Below are 16,028 nucleotides of genomic sequence, written 5' to 3' on the forward strand. Positions count from 1 at the left end.
GGTGGCGCAACCTTCTCCATCGCGCCTTCTTCTGGGAACAGTGCATGCGCGGGAGCCTGCGCATGCGCATTCATGGCGAGGAATGCGCATGAGCGAACTCCTGCTCATGCACTGTTCCCAGAAGAAGGCAGGATGGACAAGGATGTACCGCCGATAAGGTAAGTTTTCCTTTAAATGTTAAAATAGGCTTTGCAATGTAATTTAATACTGCGAGCGGGAGGTAGGTGTGTGAGAGGTGGGAGGCGGGCGGCGAGTAACGGAACTATGCGGAGAGGCACGGAGATTAGTTCAATCTCCGTGCCTCTCCGCGTAAGTCCCTCACGCGACTTCTGCCCACCCCTAATTTTTCACAACAAAACACTTACTTTCACCCCTAGTTTTTGCCACCCTTCTGACTGGATGAGTTGTATCCTTTTCTTTGAGTACTCCACAAGAGTGCATGTGTTTTCTTGCTTTCTCCCCAGTGTGCTCTCTGTTTTGCTTCTCCACCTGCCATCTCAGCTGTTGTTTCCCCAACCCCTCTCCATCCTGCTCTGCTTTTTTTGTTAAGTACCTGTCCCTTCCCCGCAGTTCTTCCATTGCTGCCCCATCCCTCTTTGCTCTTGCTCCCACCACCTTACGGCATTAATTTGCTCTTCACCCACCCACTGCTCAGTTTGCCCCCCAGTCATATTCAGTTCCCAACAGCTGTAATTTGCTACCTGGCTGCTCCTTTCTTATTGATGCATTTTGTTGTGTGTTTCTGTTTATTTAACTTCCCCAAGATGTGTGTATGCCATCTTTGAATGGTAAATTATTAAAAGCCAAAATGGCCGACGCAGCGGGATGACATTTGCGCACACGTGAGTGGTGACCTTTGCTTGCAAACCATCATCATGCTGCAACAGCCATTTTGGCTTTTTTTCCCCTTCCTGGTGCGTTTCAGAATCTGCAACAAAGCATTATTTTTCTATTTATCAGCAACAAGCACTTGCAAATCCAAAAGGCCAGCTAAAGCTTTTCAAAAGCACCGTCTATTGGTTTTGTCAATGCTTGTTAGATTAGAAGGGGCCTCAGCAGTATCTGAAGGTTCACTGGCATACAGGGAGAGAACATTCTTGGAGGTGAACCAGATTACAAAGGACACTTTGCACTGTATGTTCATTTTGAACCATTGTCTTTCATATCCAAGTGAGGGGAGCGGTGAATGGTGGGGGGAGGGGAATCCCTGCCTAGCAACTGCAATTATAATAGTTTCATGTCAAACGAATTACATTACTGCAAATAAATCTCTGCGAGATGCAGGCGCGGGCTATCAGGCTCCAGTCAGACTTGGCATTACTGCCTTTATATGTTGTACTCCGATTGATTAATGCAGGTAATCAAATTATACGGCCTTCCACTCTGCTCTCGAATTCAAGGCTATAATGTTTTCAATGACAAAGTTCATGGAGTGTTATAAAAGATGCTTCCCTTGCCGTGGCGCCATTTATTGCGGCAGTAAAACACCCTTTTCAATTTAGTAATAAGTGATATAAACCCGCGCATCTTGATTGGCAAGGCCACAGCGCAGTGGTGCGTAGGCGCGCAACTGACGCGTGTAAACAAAATGGAAGACACTTTTTGGGCCACCGCGCTGGAGGGGAGCCAAGTGACCCGTTCTTAGGTTGGACAATCTTCAGCTGGTCAGAGCACTCAGTCTGTGCGCCTGCTGCATGACTCGTATTCGTGTCCTGTCCTCTTGGCCTTCCATCTATCTCAAGTTGATAGAATATTCACTGTTGAGTTGGGTATTGGTGACATCTACTATCTAAAGCCCAATAGGCAATTCAGTGTCTAGCGTCCTGCCCAGCCCCAGGGCCGGCTCTCGGCTCATGGCAGCCCTGGTCAGGGAGCGTAGGTAGGGGGCCCCGGAAGAGGGGGTCCGGGCGGGGGCCCCAAATCCCTGCCAGGGGCCGCCACGCAAATATGTATCCATCCTCAGAGGATTATTATATTAAGGATATATATTGGCGTGGCGACCCCTAGGGTTTGGCGGCCGTGGTCAGGTGCACAGCTTGCACATGCCTAAGGCCGCCCCTGTCAGCCCAGAAGCATGTAAATGACTACGCCGCACGCAAAGCTCTGTAGTGCACTTTATTCTTCAGAGTTCAACCGTTAACTGCATGCACTGCGTCACCAACTTTATTAACCACATCGAGACACACCGACTGATTACGTCATTCTCATACGTAGTCCACCAGGGACCAGAAGGGGTCACGCTATTCATATTCACAAGACACTACACAGTGTGCTATATGTAAATGGAAATGTTTTCTATTTATTGGGCAGGCGACGAGGTGCCGCTTCTGTTCTTCCACATGCTCTGGGGCTAGGGACCCTCTGTTTGTTCCAGAGTGCCTAACATATTCGCAAGATCAGTTTTTCTAGTTTTTCACATTCCGGCAACAAATCTCCCGCACTGCCTTTTCCTCACCTTGGCGGTCTCTTGTGGTGGCCTACTGAGGAATGAACAAAAGTGTGTCTCCCTCCTCGTTAAGGTACAAGACATACCCTATTGTGGCATAAGATGTGACTCGTCGCGGCCTAATATGTACCTTTCTCTTGCCCGGGGCACACGTGTTCCGACACAAGGTGTTCCTTCCTCTGGCACACAGCGTCTGAACGGTGGCCTCATAATGTGCGCTATGTTTCTGGATTAATGGCCTTTGCCTCCAGGGATAAATTGAAAACTCGTCTTTTTCGCCTGCGCCATCCATGCACAGCAGGGAAGGTGGCAGTGCGTGGTCACTTAACAAAATGTCTTCTTGATGACTGCTTCGGTGTTGGGGGACGTGGGTAGGCAGAGGGGGGGATGCAGACGATGAGATGCTTCATTGCCCCTCGAAATAAGTTCTGGTGCTCAGGGCCGCACAGCCCAATGCCTAGCACTAATACCCTCAGCATGTCTCTCCCACGCAAATAACGTCGGGTTTTCCCTGCGGGCACCTACAAGATAGCTTGGTAGATGGAACTCTAACGTTCCCATTCCTTACTGGAAAATAAAAAATTAAAAACTGAGGTTGTGTTGTATTATATGTATGTGTACATACAAATGTATATATAGATAGAGAGAGAGAGAGATAGATAGATAGATGTAGATATATAAATTCTCTTCTAATGTATATTTATTATACTTTGGAATATAATATATCTCAAGTAAGCACTGGCCCGCGGCATCCGTCGGCTCTCTCGATGCCTGGTTCGGTATCTCCTCAGCCCGACTGCACAAGCTACGGGCAAACCACAGAGCGCTTCATCAAGCTGTCTTGGAGTCATTGGAGCTGAGCGGACTCTCCGCTGCCTGGGGCAAGTTCAACCAACGTTAGCAAAACAAGCTTTGGCAAAGCCAATAGGTCTGCTGCTGGCTGCCAGCCTTCGGCTTTGTCAGTCCCTCTTTTGTTTTGATATGTTTTTTGTGAAATGTTATTGTTTGGGGGGGCTACCAGGCCCTCCCAAGTGTAGTAAATAGTGTCTTAGCAGTCCCTAGTACTGAAGGGAACTACTTGGTGTGGATGCTTTCTTTGTGAAAGAGCAGAATGCTATCACTCGCAGTGAAGTTACCAATGGCTGAAGTGCGCTGACCCACTACCCCATATTTAGGGCCAATGGAATGATACATTTCTGCATCTGCTGCTTTTTGCCGCATGATTATGGATTTTCTGCACTTGCCACATAACTCATTGCCTTCTGAATAAGATCAAACGTTACTAAATATGCTACCACATGTGTTTCTGTGTTGTGACAGGCTGCACAGGGACATGTCCACTTTCAGTTGCTGATATATTTATTTAGGTGTTAAATTGGTAAAGTACACATTCACCCATCTGTATCGTGCCACTGATTAACATTGCCACTGATTAACATACATTTATTTTTACCCAACTCAATGGTACTCATTTTATCAACCTCAGAAGCATGAAAGGCTGAGTGCCCCCGCAGGGATTTGAACCTGTGACCATGCAGTCAAACAATGGCCTCTACAGTGGGTGCATTAGTCCAATAAGCCACCAGACCTCGCTTATATGGATATTAACAAGATGAAACTGTTGCTTATATAGTGTCTACATGTGTTACAAACTTGGGAAGTAATACTGCTTTGAATTGCTCTGCAGTATGCTGCATAATGTGCCTTTGCTGGGTCACCTAATGTAGTGAACCCTGCAAGATAATTTGGACCTCCCCTGCTGCATAATTCCAGTGTCCCTGTGAGTTATGCAGTATGCTGCAGTGGGTTAATGATATGATGTCAGGCCAATGGAGACTGAGGGCTGGAGGGCAGCCCCTACAAATGTATTATGTGCATACTTTTATTAACCCGTTCCCAGCGTCGAACGTTCAGCGCCCAGTGCTGAACGTTCGGAGAACGAATGCTGGCCCGTCGGCCAACGGTCATGCGCAGCACTGGGGAGGTAGCGCTCGTGACGACCGCTGGCCGACGGCAGCAATTAACGGGTTAAAATCAAAATGTACGCCAAATATGCTATTGCAGTGAAAATGAATGTAATTGAGAGTAAATATAGGTCAATTTGAGGTTTTTTTCCCCGGAGTAAAGTAAAATTAGCATCAGAAAAACACTGCGCATAGCCTCACCGATATATGTAAACATGACTTTACACAGGAACCAACTCTCCAATTGGAGGAATTTTCAATGTGTTTTTTTGCCTTTCTGGGCACGTTTGAACACTTGAATCCTGCTTTTTGCTAACTACCTTTTTATTAAAAAGATAGAAACACATATTAAAAAAGTGTCATGTTGTAAACATGGAGGGGGGGGGGTCGTCGCCTCTCGTGAGACATGGGCCCTCCCTACACTCAACAATGTGAATAAACCGCGTATTACACTCTGTTCGTCTTCATCTACTCTGTATGCGGATATTAGGAATTTTTGGGAGGTATCTTAATGGAAAGCTCTGTTGAAAGGTTTTAACCTCCGAGGTAGGTAGCACCAACTCTTAAAGGTGTATATTAATGTATTAATCGTGAAAGGATGTTAATAGGGTCCTCCAATGCCATCATGGGAACCTGGACATAGCCTTTGCCCTCCATTCAGCCACGGCAGGACCAAACCAGTGGCGACTCCTCCACTAAGGCGGAGGAGTGTCGCCCCACTGCTTTCCCACAGTGAAAAAAACTAAAAATAAAATTATGACAATTTGATGTTATTATAATTTTTTTTTTCTGCTGCGGCATCATGGGGGCAGGCGAGGCTGCTCTGCTTTCAGAGCAGGGCAGGGAAGGAGTGGTGAGCACACTGAAGTGTGCATTACGCTTTGACCGCCCGTCTCAGGCAGGACAGTCATGCGCACTCTGCATGTTCTCCACCCAAGCTGCATTACAGCCTGGGTGGAGAACACGCCCAGGCCCCGTGTCCCCATCTGAGCCCCGTAACTACAGCGCTCAGACCAATCACAACACTGCATTGCTGTGAATGCGGAGGTCCTTTGTGAATCAGGCCCTGAGTGTTTTGATTTGTAGCTGTAACTTCACTTTAAATGTGTTTTTAGGTGAACTCCTGTGTTTTATCTCTCTTTAAACATGGGTTGAGGTGTTCTAACCAAAGCTGCCCATAGCTCCACTTTCAGTGTTGTTTCTTTCAATGAATTTACGTATTCATAGCTTCCTTTTCTGTTTGAGGACCGGTAACCCATCCACAGACCCTCCCTTTTTCCAGCGAATGAGATTCAGGTAAGCAGGCGAGGCTTTGGGGACCCCCTGAGAAGCAGGCAGTGGTGGAATTTTTCCAATTAATCAGCGGTCCCCCCTTGACTGACACTAGGCCCCCCCGACAAGTCACATGACCGTTTCCACCATCTTTGTTTGGGATGGGTGTCCTTCCGAAGCCAGAGCATCCTCTCCAAAGATGGCCGAATGGATGGTGGCGGACTGCCCTATGGGGCAATTGGGGCTTTCAGTGACAAGCCGTGGCTTGGTATGACAGGATCATCTGCGTCCATTTATTCTGTTTGATATGTAATGCATAAATGTACATGAGAGCCCTATACAGATAACAACTATTAGCATCGAAAGAAAAGTCATCCTATGTCGGGTAAACCGGACAACTAAACAGCCTGTATGTGTCTGTGTACAACATAAATGTGATGTTAGGTAGCTTATAGCGCACTCTTTATAACATGGAAGGTGTTTGGACACAATGGGGCCAACACTCGGGCAGATGAGAATCAGGAAGACGAGCCCTTGTTTGGGATTGTGCAAAAAGAGACGAGGATATGAACAGATCCAAATTTTACAGGCTTCTGATTTCAGGTTTGGGGACCTCAGACAATGCGGCCCCAGTTGGCCATCACCTTCAGTTGGTCCAATCTGGCCCACACCTGTCTCTGGGGTCTGCTTTTTCTTGGCGTCGCCCCTTGTTCAATGGGATTGTGTCTCTGTTTTCGAGAAATGCATATTGGGTCCTTATGTTACCTTCATTTCTTGCTTGCAAGAACTACTTTCCTCCCAGAGTCATTAGGTCTTCATGTGCTCACCTAGTGCTTGTTAAAAAACCATATATAGCTAGTTAGGTTGGCAAAGTCTTTGCTTTCCTGGTGGCCTGACGGTGCGTGGCGACATTCAAATTTTTCTGCCCACTGCAGCATACAGCCTGAGGCACAGGCCGACTTCACCCATTTGCTGCATTTGCTGTACGTCACGGCATTTAGCTGGTTCACGGAAGGCACTTCCGCGCAGATAGAAGCCCCCTTCAGAGCCAGGGACCACTCTGCGTGATTTTTGAGTCCCCAAAAAATCTTGCTTTTAGCTAATATTTTGATTATATTGGTGAGGGCCTGGCTGCTGTTCCAACAACAAAGTTTTACAAAACCAAGGAGAAAACAAGTTACATGGCCAAACGCCTGGCAGCCATTGTCAGACTTATTGGCTATGCCAATGCTTCTTTGATTTCATTGCCGCCAACCGCCTGAGAGCACCAGGGTTAAGGTTAGACAGGGTACGCACGCCAAGATGACAAATTAAAAAGGCTATTTTTTATGTACAAAATTGTCCCTTTATGGGGAGGGTCGTGTGGAGTCTGTAAAGTGGGGGTCCTGGGAAATTGCCGACTTTGTCCATGGCTAAAAATGGCTCTGGTATTAGAACGCGCTGTAACGGGCCAAACCATTGCACCAGACTGGAGGGGTTCTACCAGAAGACATAGCATCACCTTCAATGAGGAAGGGGACGCTGAAAAATTCTGGTTGTTTTGCCGTTCATAAAAGTGACATTAGCGCTCTTTTCCCTTTCTTGTGAATGTTCCTCTGAAAGTGGGGTGACACGTGCGCCCGGTGTACCTGCGGCCTCCCCTCCCCCTTCTCGTCCAATCCTCTCGACAGGTGCGCGTTCCCTGTCTGACACCGTTTGCACTTTGCTCTCATCACCTCTCTCCAGGGGACTGTCCCGGCGTGAACCTCCGTGAGAGGAAACAGTTCACAAAGTGAAACGTGGGGCGTGTCGGGGTGATGAAGACGGGGGTTAGTGTTCAATTAGAGACCTGTTTTGCCAACATTCCTGGAGGAATTAAAAGGCAGTTGTCCCAAAGCTGGGTGTAATCCCTTTACAAGCCCCGCTGAAGGGCGCACAATGGCTGTTTACAGATGTGCTCACGCGCAGGCGGCGCGAAGGGGCCTTTGGAAAGGCCAGGTAATTGAGGAAGGCCCTTTCAGTAGCGCCCCAGAGCTGTTAGCGGGCCCCATTCTGCGCATTTCTCCAGCCCTCTGTTTTGACAGGCTCTTTGTCCAATAGACAACAGCTGCGTGGGAGGCAAAGCCTTCGGGACTTTCTCTGTTTTTTTGGGGTTTTTGTTACTTAGGGCTTGGTGTCTTCTTACCACTAACATTCCTTGGGGCGATGTTTGGGTAAAAAAAAACACATAAACGTCCCTGTGTGGTTTCCCGCCTCGAGTTTGCTTGTTCTGCAGAAACACCTCCTCCTGCGCATCCCCCAAAAGGATCTTTTGTTGAAAGTCCTCTCAAAGAAAAAACCTGGGGTCAATAGGAAGTTTCGGTCCATTCCTCCGGGGCACGTTTAGGGCGCCTCGCGACGCAACATTAACCCCGCGCCAGCCTTTGTCTCGAGGTCGTGGCCTTTTGTGGTGTAAAAAGAAGACGTGCTCCTATGGTTAATTTATCCACTGTGAGGAACTAGAAGGTTTAGCTGTAATCCCAGCCTCGCTTCTCCAAATTGTGTGATCTTGGAGGTTTGCTTCACCTTTCAAAGCTCCAGTTCCTTCATTAGGCAAAAAGTGGGACATTACAGAGTTTTTTTAAGGATTTTTGTTGATTTCCTTTCAGCACTTTTCACTTGACCCAAGTCATGCTGCAAGCGGTGCTTTTCCAGCACTTTCACACTTACAGGGTGACGATTCAGTGTTCCTACATGAACAGGCCATCTTTGATTGGGTGGGCACTTTTGACGCCATGGCAAAGTCTAACAACAGATTTCAGAGCACTCAAGATCGATATATCTGTTGATATCTGCTTGTGCCATGTCCTGGCTAAATCTAGTAGCCAAGCGGCTACCAGGATAGGAAGTGATTTGACACACCTGAGCATTACTCTTATTGCAGGGGCTGTTTCCTCAAAAATATTGTGACATAAACCTAAAAAAATAAAAACAATTAAACATTTTTGACTGTAAACGTTTGCTTCCCAGTCTTTTACAACAGGATATGTTTAATCGTAAAGTGCAATTGGAATTAAAATATTGGTAAATGCAAGGTTTTGTTCTACTCCACCTCTGAGAAACAAAATGGCTGCCCGAGCAAATGGGCAGCCATTTTGAGTCCTTTCAGATTATGGCTAACACGCCTCTATTTCGGAGCAAACTTTAAAATGGAAGAATAACAAAAAAAATTGAAGGTTCAGACAGTGGTGCTGTGAAATAGTTAGGGGCAAATGTTCTATGTGAACCCCATGCAAACATACAACCTATTACCTCAATCCCCTAAAGTCATAATTGTGCTCACGCTAAGGGCACACTCAAGACACATTGCCACATCCTTATACAAGCAGTCATGATGGGGCATTTGGTGCTGTAGGTCTGTGGATAATTACCAGTGCCTTTTTTTTCTGGTATTTTATTTGAAATTGTCCACATTTGTTCAGTTCCCCAGAGAATATGGCTCAGCGTTGCCCAGCGGTTTGTATTCACGCCACCGTCCAACAGATTCATTTTTTTCTTTGCCTCGGCACTAAAAAATGAATGATGATGAGGGCAAGTGGCGTTGTTAGGGACTGCGCAGACGCTTGTTAGGTTGTCCGGGAGCGTAATGCGCCGATCGATAATACACCTTTCACTGATGCTAATGGGAGTGCCTCTTTTGAAAGCCTCGCTGCTGTGGCCGCCATGAAAGCTGTGTCATAAGTTGTCCGAGAGCCAAGGAGCAGAGGGCCTTGAAGTGTGCACTGTTCATCTTTCCTAGTTTTAATATAATTTTGGAGTTGGGTTTTATGTGCAGTTTTTGGGCCCAAACTTTATAAAGCAAGCTATGCGGGTGGTCACGGCCAATCAGAGTGCTCGGTTCATGAAGCTCTTAGCATCCGCATCCTAAATAATCCGTGATGGTGTGAGTGGCGCTTTTAGAGCCACAATAGTGGCCCACTTTAGCCCTGTGAATGGTAAAATACAAGTTTGCCTGTTTTGTTCTTTGCTGTTGCCTGTTACAAAGTTGCACAGAATATAAATAGATCTGTGCTCACCTCTTTGACCCTCTGTCGTGCTCATTACAGTTCAGATTCTTTGTTTCCAGTTTGCCAGGATAGCATACTTCTGCAGTAGCCTCTTTCCAGGCATGTCCTCCTGTGCTCTGAACACAGCATAGCCTGGGAGGTTCCAGGCACTTCTCCAGTTACTCTGAGTGCAGTGCAGCATGGGAGGGCGAAAGATATTTCCAGATTTGATCGGGGCGTTATGTACAGCTGGGGCCGTATTATACAAGTGCCCCGGGGGCGTAAAGGGCGTGTGTTCCCGCTTTGCGTGCCCCCGGGGCACTTTGGTATTACAGAAGAGGCCGAAGACACTTGTGTGGCCACTTCTGTAACACCGATCGTGCTGGCGCACATAAAGCACCAGCGCTATCATCAGAGGGCTTTCCCTCATTTGAAGGGGGCGTGGCCCATGCAAATGAGGTAATCCCTTTACCTCTGCGCCCGCACCGTATTGCATATGGGGGCGCAGAGGAGAAGACGTTCTCAGCAGGTGCACAGTCAGTGCCCCCCTGATTGCAGCCCTCTGGTGGGGGTTGGCGGCCAACTGGACACCAACCAGCGGGACTTCGCACACTGGGTCATGCCGCCCAAGTGGTCCACGAGTTATTACCAATGGGTGAACTCCCTCTACATTCTAATAAGCTCCTGTCCATTGCATATACTAGGTATAATAGAAGCCTCAGACTAGCCCCGACCTTGACGCCGTGCACACCAGAAATGCGTATTAGCTCCTTGCACCCTTTCAGGGAACTCCTTCTGAGGGAGGGGATAGAACTCGGGGAGTCAGTGGTGGTAGATCCCCTGGGCGCCCTGTTCCAAAATGCTAGCCTTGTGCCATTTGAGCACCTCTCCATGGATTATGCCCTATCATTGTGCCATTCGAGCCCCTCTCCATGGAATATTCTCTACCATTGTGCCATTCGAGACCATCTCCATGGATTATGCCCTACCCATGTGACATTTGAGCACCTTTCCACGGATTAAGCCCTACCCTTGTGCCATTCGAGCACCTCTACACAGATTATGCCCTACCCTTGTGCCATTCGAGCATCTCTCCACGGACTATGCCCTACCCTTGTGCCATTCGAACACATCTCCACGGATTATCCCCTACCCTTGTGCACCTCTTCATGGATTATGCCCTACCCTTGTGCCATTCGAGCACATCTCCATGGATTATGCCCTATCCTTGTGCCATTCGAGCACCTCTCCATGGATTATGCCCTACCCTTGTGCCATTCGAGCACATCTCCATGGATTATGCCCTATCCTTGTGCCATTCGAGCACCTCTCCATGGATTATGCCCTACCCTTGTGCCATTCGTGCACCTCTTCATGGATTATGCCCTACCCGTGTGCCATTCGAGCACCTCTCCGTGGATTATTCCCTACCCTTGTGCCATTCGAGCACCTCTCCATGGATTATGCCCTACCCTTGTGCCATTCGAGCCCCTCTCCATGGATTATGCCCTACCCGTGTGCCATTCGAGCACTTCTCCGTGGATTATTCCCTACCCTTGTGCCATTCGAGCACCTCTCCATGGATTATGCCCTACCCTTTGTGCCATTCGAGCACCTCTCCATGGATTATGCCCTACCTGTGGGTCATTTCTTAGCTCATCGAACTCTTCTTGCCAAACTGCAGCGGAATTGGCAGATCATGGACACAGAACCCGTCATACACTCCCTAATACATGCGATTCATGTGATGGGCAGTGAATGGCGCCACATCACGTGGTTCACGTGATGGTTTCTACACCACAAATCCTGTTTTAATCCACTAGACAACACTTAGAACACTAGACATACAGAGAGAGAGTGGACAGGGCCCTTGTGTATACGTTTAAAGTTTCTTACAACATGAAAATCCAATATATCCATTGCAACATCTTAAACAGAGCGTACCTCACTCCTGCACACATGTATCGAATATTTGGCAGTGTATCAACGTGCCCTTGATGTGCCTCCCAAGATGCGGACATGTAGCATATGTTCTGGACTTGTCCAGAAGTGCAATCTCTGTAGAAGGTGGTCACGGATGCCCTGCCGACCATCCCAGGGAGGTAGGACTTGGGCATTATGGAGGGGGGTCTGCTGGGGTTATATAGGCGTAAAAAGGCAGAAGGTGCCATTAATCGATTTATAGACCTACCCTACCCATAGCTAGGAGAGCCATTGCCATGGAGTGGGAGGATACGCACCTGCCCGGTTTACCCTATTGGGTTGCGGCAATGCTGAAGTGGGGCCAGGCCTGATAGATGGCGCTCCGTAGAGAGGAGGTTAGAGGCACGTGGAAGGTCTCCATCACTCTAGAGTGGGATACGTTTCTAGATGAGCCGCTGGTGCGCGTTGAAGAGTTTAGGGATGACGTGTTGGATGGGGGATCGTGACCGCCTAACACATACCACACCTAGCAGCAATAGTCGCCTAGTAGTCCCTTCCTCCTCCCCCTTTCATTGTTCCTAAGCTCATAACCCGCCTCAACGAACCTTGGTTCGTAAGCAATGCCGGACCGTGTACCGTTATAGTGGAGGGGCTATACGTCCTTTCCTAACAACACGATTAAAGCTGGATCCCATGGCTATTATCAACCAGTGCCGAGCAGACGATATGTCGCATGTGCAGCGATCTTGAAGGTTTGTAATGGTTATGACCTGTCAGTTGACCATGTTTCATGCGTTTTGTTGATTATGCAAAGATGACCCAATGCCTCCTGTCTTAATATCCACCATTGTCTGTAGTATATTGACCCACTGGGAACATGTCATCTGTTGTGGATTCCATTATCATGCTGTAATGATTTTAGAACTGACTATGATAATTTAAAAATAAATAAAATTGGTTTAACAAAAATAAAATGTGGACTTGGTTCACTCCTGAACGTTTGGGGTGGGTATCTGCCCTGCTAGGGCTCCCGGTGGGTGCCCACCAGCATCAGGTAATGCTACCAGAAGGCTGGGAGTGGGGATGCTTGCATGGTGGTTGCTGTTGGACGGGCTGTCTCTTGAGAGCTGGGGTGGGCGTCTGTCTACCATGGGGTCTTCAATGAGCTGGAGTGAGCTTCTTATGGACCTCGCTTGGCTCCAGCCATCCTGGGGTGGAATAGCGGGGAGATTGTAGGAGTCCTGCATGGCTAGGGTGGGCTCTCTGTAGCCTTTTTGTCCTGCCAGCCTGGGTTGGGTGATACCAGTCAGGGTTTGGCTCCTGATTGGCATCTTGTCAGAAGGTGCCATCGACCTCGCCCTTGATAGACCCTACAAGCCTTGTAGGTGGCACTGGGAGGTGGGCGCCCTTGCACAGCATGTGAGTCTGGGGCACAGCGTGTGTCTGGCACAGTCTCACTTCCATGTTCTAGAGATGAAAGACTGGCTTGTGCAAGTGATTGTCAGACTGTGGCCCATCCACTTCCAGAGTTCAATACAAGATAAATAGATAATTTACTGTGTTTTGGCGCCCAAACACAAGAAACAAATGTAAAATACTCATAAGTAAAAATAAAATGTAATTAATCAATAAATGTTGTGCACTGTTTCACAAAATGTCTGTTTTCTTTTTTTATCTGCAGTGCGACAGCGAAGGTGACATCGAAGAAAAGGTAAGGCTGATCCCTCTGCTGTTCTTATCTACCTCTTGCACGTGGTACCCTCTGTTGTGACGTCAGCACTTCGAAAATTCAGTACATTGTATGAAATCACGTCATTGTGTGGACCAGAGCCCATCACTCGGCAATTTGTCTCTGTGCATGTGAAGTTGATGCAAAGCTGGCGGGGGGGGGGGGGGGCACTCTTTTTGGGGGTGGCGGAGGTGAGCAAATCATCTGTCAACTAGAACTCCCCTCCACCCCCGATAACAAGTCGCCTGTCGAACCCCCCCTCCCCACCCCCTCCCCCCCACCCCCGGAATAATTCATCTGTTGACTGCCCCAGCCCCCGCTCCTACCTCCTACCTGCGAAGGGCGGCAAAGTCAGGGATCGCCCTGAGCGGTAATAGGTGCGAAATGGGACGAAACTTTCTCAATGAGGATAGGGGCTACTACTTGATTTCTAGAAAGGAGGAACGAAACACTGTATCAATGGGGATCAGGGGCTTCAGCGTTAATTCTGGAATGGAGGGAGGAAACACTGTATCAATGGGGAACAGGGGCTACGGTGTTAGTTCTGGAAAAGAGGGACAAAACACTGTATCAGTGGGGAACAGGGACTTCAGCGTTAGTTCTGGAATGGAGGGAGGAAACACTGTATCGATGGGGAACAGGGACTTCAGCGTTAATTCTGGAATGGAGGGAGGAAACACTGTATCAATGGGTAACAGGGGCTTCAGCGTTAGTTCTTGTATAGAGGGACGAAACACCGTATCAATGGGGAACAGGGGCTTCAGCGTTAATTCTGGAAAGAAGGGACGAAACACTGTATCAATGGGGAACAGGGGCTACAGTGTTAGTTCTGGAAATAAGGGACGAAACACTGTATCAATGGGGAACAGCGTCTTCAGCGTTAGTTCTGGAAAGAAGGGACGAAACACAGTATCAATGGGGAACAGCGTCTTCAGCGTTAGTTCTGGAAAGAAGGGACGAAACACTGTATCAATGGGGAACAGCGTCTTCAGCGTTAGTTCTGGAAAGAAGGGACGAAACACAGTATCAATGGGGAACAGCGTCTTCAGCGTTAGTTCTGGAAAGAAGGGACGTAACACCGTATCAATGGGGAACAGGGGCTACAGTGTTAGTTCTGGAAAAGAGGGACGAAACACTGTATCAATGGGGAACAGGGACTTCAGCGTTAATTCTGGAAAGGAGGGACGAAACACTGTATCAGTGGGGAACAGGGACTTCAGCGTTAATTCTGGAATGGAGGGAGGAAACACTGTATCAATGGGTAACAGGGGCTTCAGCGTTAGTTCTTGTATAGAGGGACGAAACACCGTATCAATGGGGAACAGGGGCTTCAGCGTTAATTCTGGAAAGAAGGGACGAAACACTGTATCAATGGGGAACAGCGTCTTCAGCGTTAGTTCTGGAAAGAAGGGACGAAACACTGTATCAATGGGGAACAGCGTCTTCAGCGTTAGTTCTGGAAAGAAGGGACGAAACACTGTATCAATGGGGAACAGGGGCTACAGTGTTAGTTCTGGAAAAGAGGGACGAAACACTGTATCAATGGGGAACAGGGACTTCAGCGTTAATTCTGGAAAGGAGGGAGGAAACACTGTATCAATGGGTAACAGGGGCTTCAGCGTTAGTTCTGGAAAGAAGGGACGAAACACCGTATCAATGGGGAACAGGGGCTACAGCGTTAGTTCTGGAAAGGAGGGACGAAACACTGTATCAATGGGGAACAGCGTCTTCAGCGTTAGTTCTGGAAAGAAGGGACGAAACACCGTATCAATGGGGAACAGGGGCTACAGTGTTAGTTCTGGAAAAGAGGGACGAAACACTGTATCAATGGGGAACAGGGACTTCAGCGTTAATTCTGGAAAGGAGGGAGGAAACACTGTATCAATGGGGATCAGGGGCTTCAGCGTTAGTTCTTGTATAGAGGGACGAAACACCGTATCAATGGGGAACAGGGGCTACAGTGTTAGTTCTGGAAAAGAGGGACGAAACACTGTATCAATGGGGAACAGGGACTTCAGCGTTAATTCTGGAAAGGAGGGACGAAACACTGTATCAATGGGGAACAGGGGCTTCAGCGTTAGTTCTGGAAAAGAGGGATGAAACACTGTATCAATGGGGAACAGGGACTTCAGCGTTAATTCTGGAAAGGAGGGACGAAACACTGTATCAATGGGGAACAGGGGCTTCAGCGTTAGTTCTGGAAAAGAGGGACGAAACACTGTATCAATGGGGAACAGGGACTTCAGCGTTAATTCTGGAAAGGAGGGACGAAACACTGTATCAATGGGGAACAGGGGCTTCAGCGTTAGTTCTGGAAAAGAGGGACGAAACACTGTATCAATGGGGAACAGGGGCTTCAGCGTTAGTTCTGGAAAAGAGGGACGAAACACTGTATCAATGGGGAACAGGGACTTCAGCGTTAATTCTGGAAAGGAGGGACGAAACACTGTATCAGTGGGGATCAGGGGCTTCAGCATTAGTTCTGGAAAGGAGGGACGAAACACTGTATCAGTGGGGATCAGGGACTTCAGCGTTAATTCTGGAATGGAGGGAGGAAACACTGTATCAATGGGTAACAGGGGCTACAGCATTAGTTCTGGAAAGGAGGGACGAAACACTGTATCAGTGGGGAAAAGGGACTTCAGCGTTAGTTCTGGAAAAGAGGGACGAAACACTGTATCAGTGGGGAT

At 48.1% G+C, this 16,028-nt stretch overlaps 1 protein-coding gene across 5 annotated transcripts in view; it reads left to right on the forward strand.

Moving 5' to 3' along the window:
- Nucleotides 1-16,028, forward strand: part of FBRSL1 (fibrosin like 1) — a 1,250,393-nt gene that overhangs the window by 899,581 nt on the left and 334,784 nt on the right. For all 5 annotated transcript variants that reach the window (XM_086942730.1, XM_086942733.1, XM_086942732.1 and 2 more), the window contains exon 5: nt 13,291-13,320. In XM_086942730.1, coding sequence (XP_086798856.1) covers nt 13,291-13,320 — 30 coding nt within the window. The remainder of the gene's footprint in view (nt 1-13,290; nt 13,321-16,028) is intronic.

The sequence above is a fragment of the Lissotriton vulgaris genome, chromosome 11 (assembly GCF_964263255.1).
Source record: "Lissotriton vulgaris chromosome 11, aLisVul1.2, whole genome shotgun sequence".
Lineage (NCBI taxonomy): Eukaryota > Metazoa > Chordata > Amphibia > Caudata > Salamandridae > Lissotriton > Lissotriton vulgaris.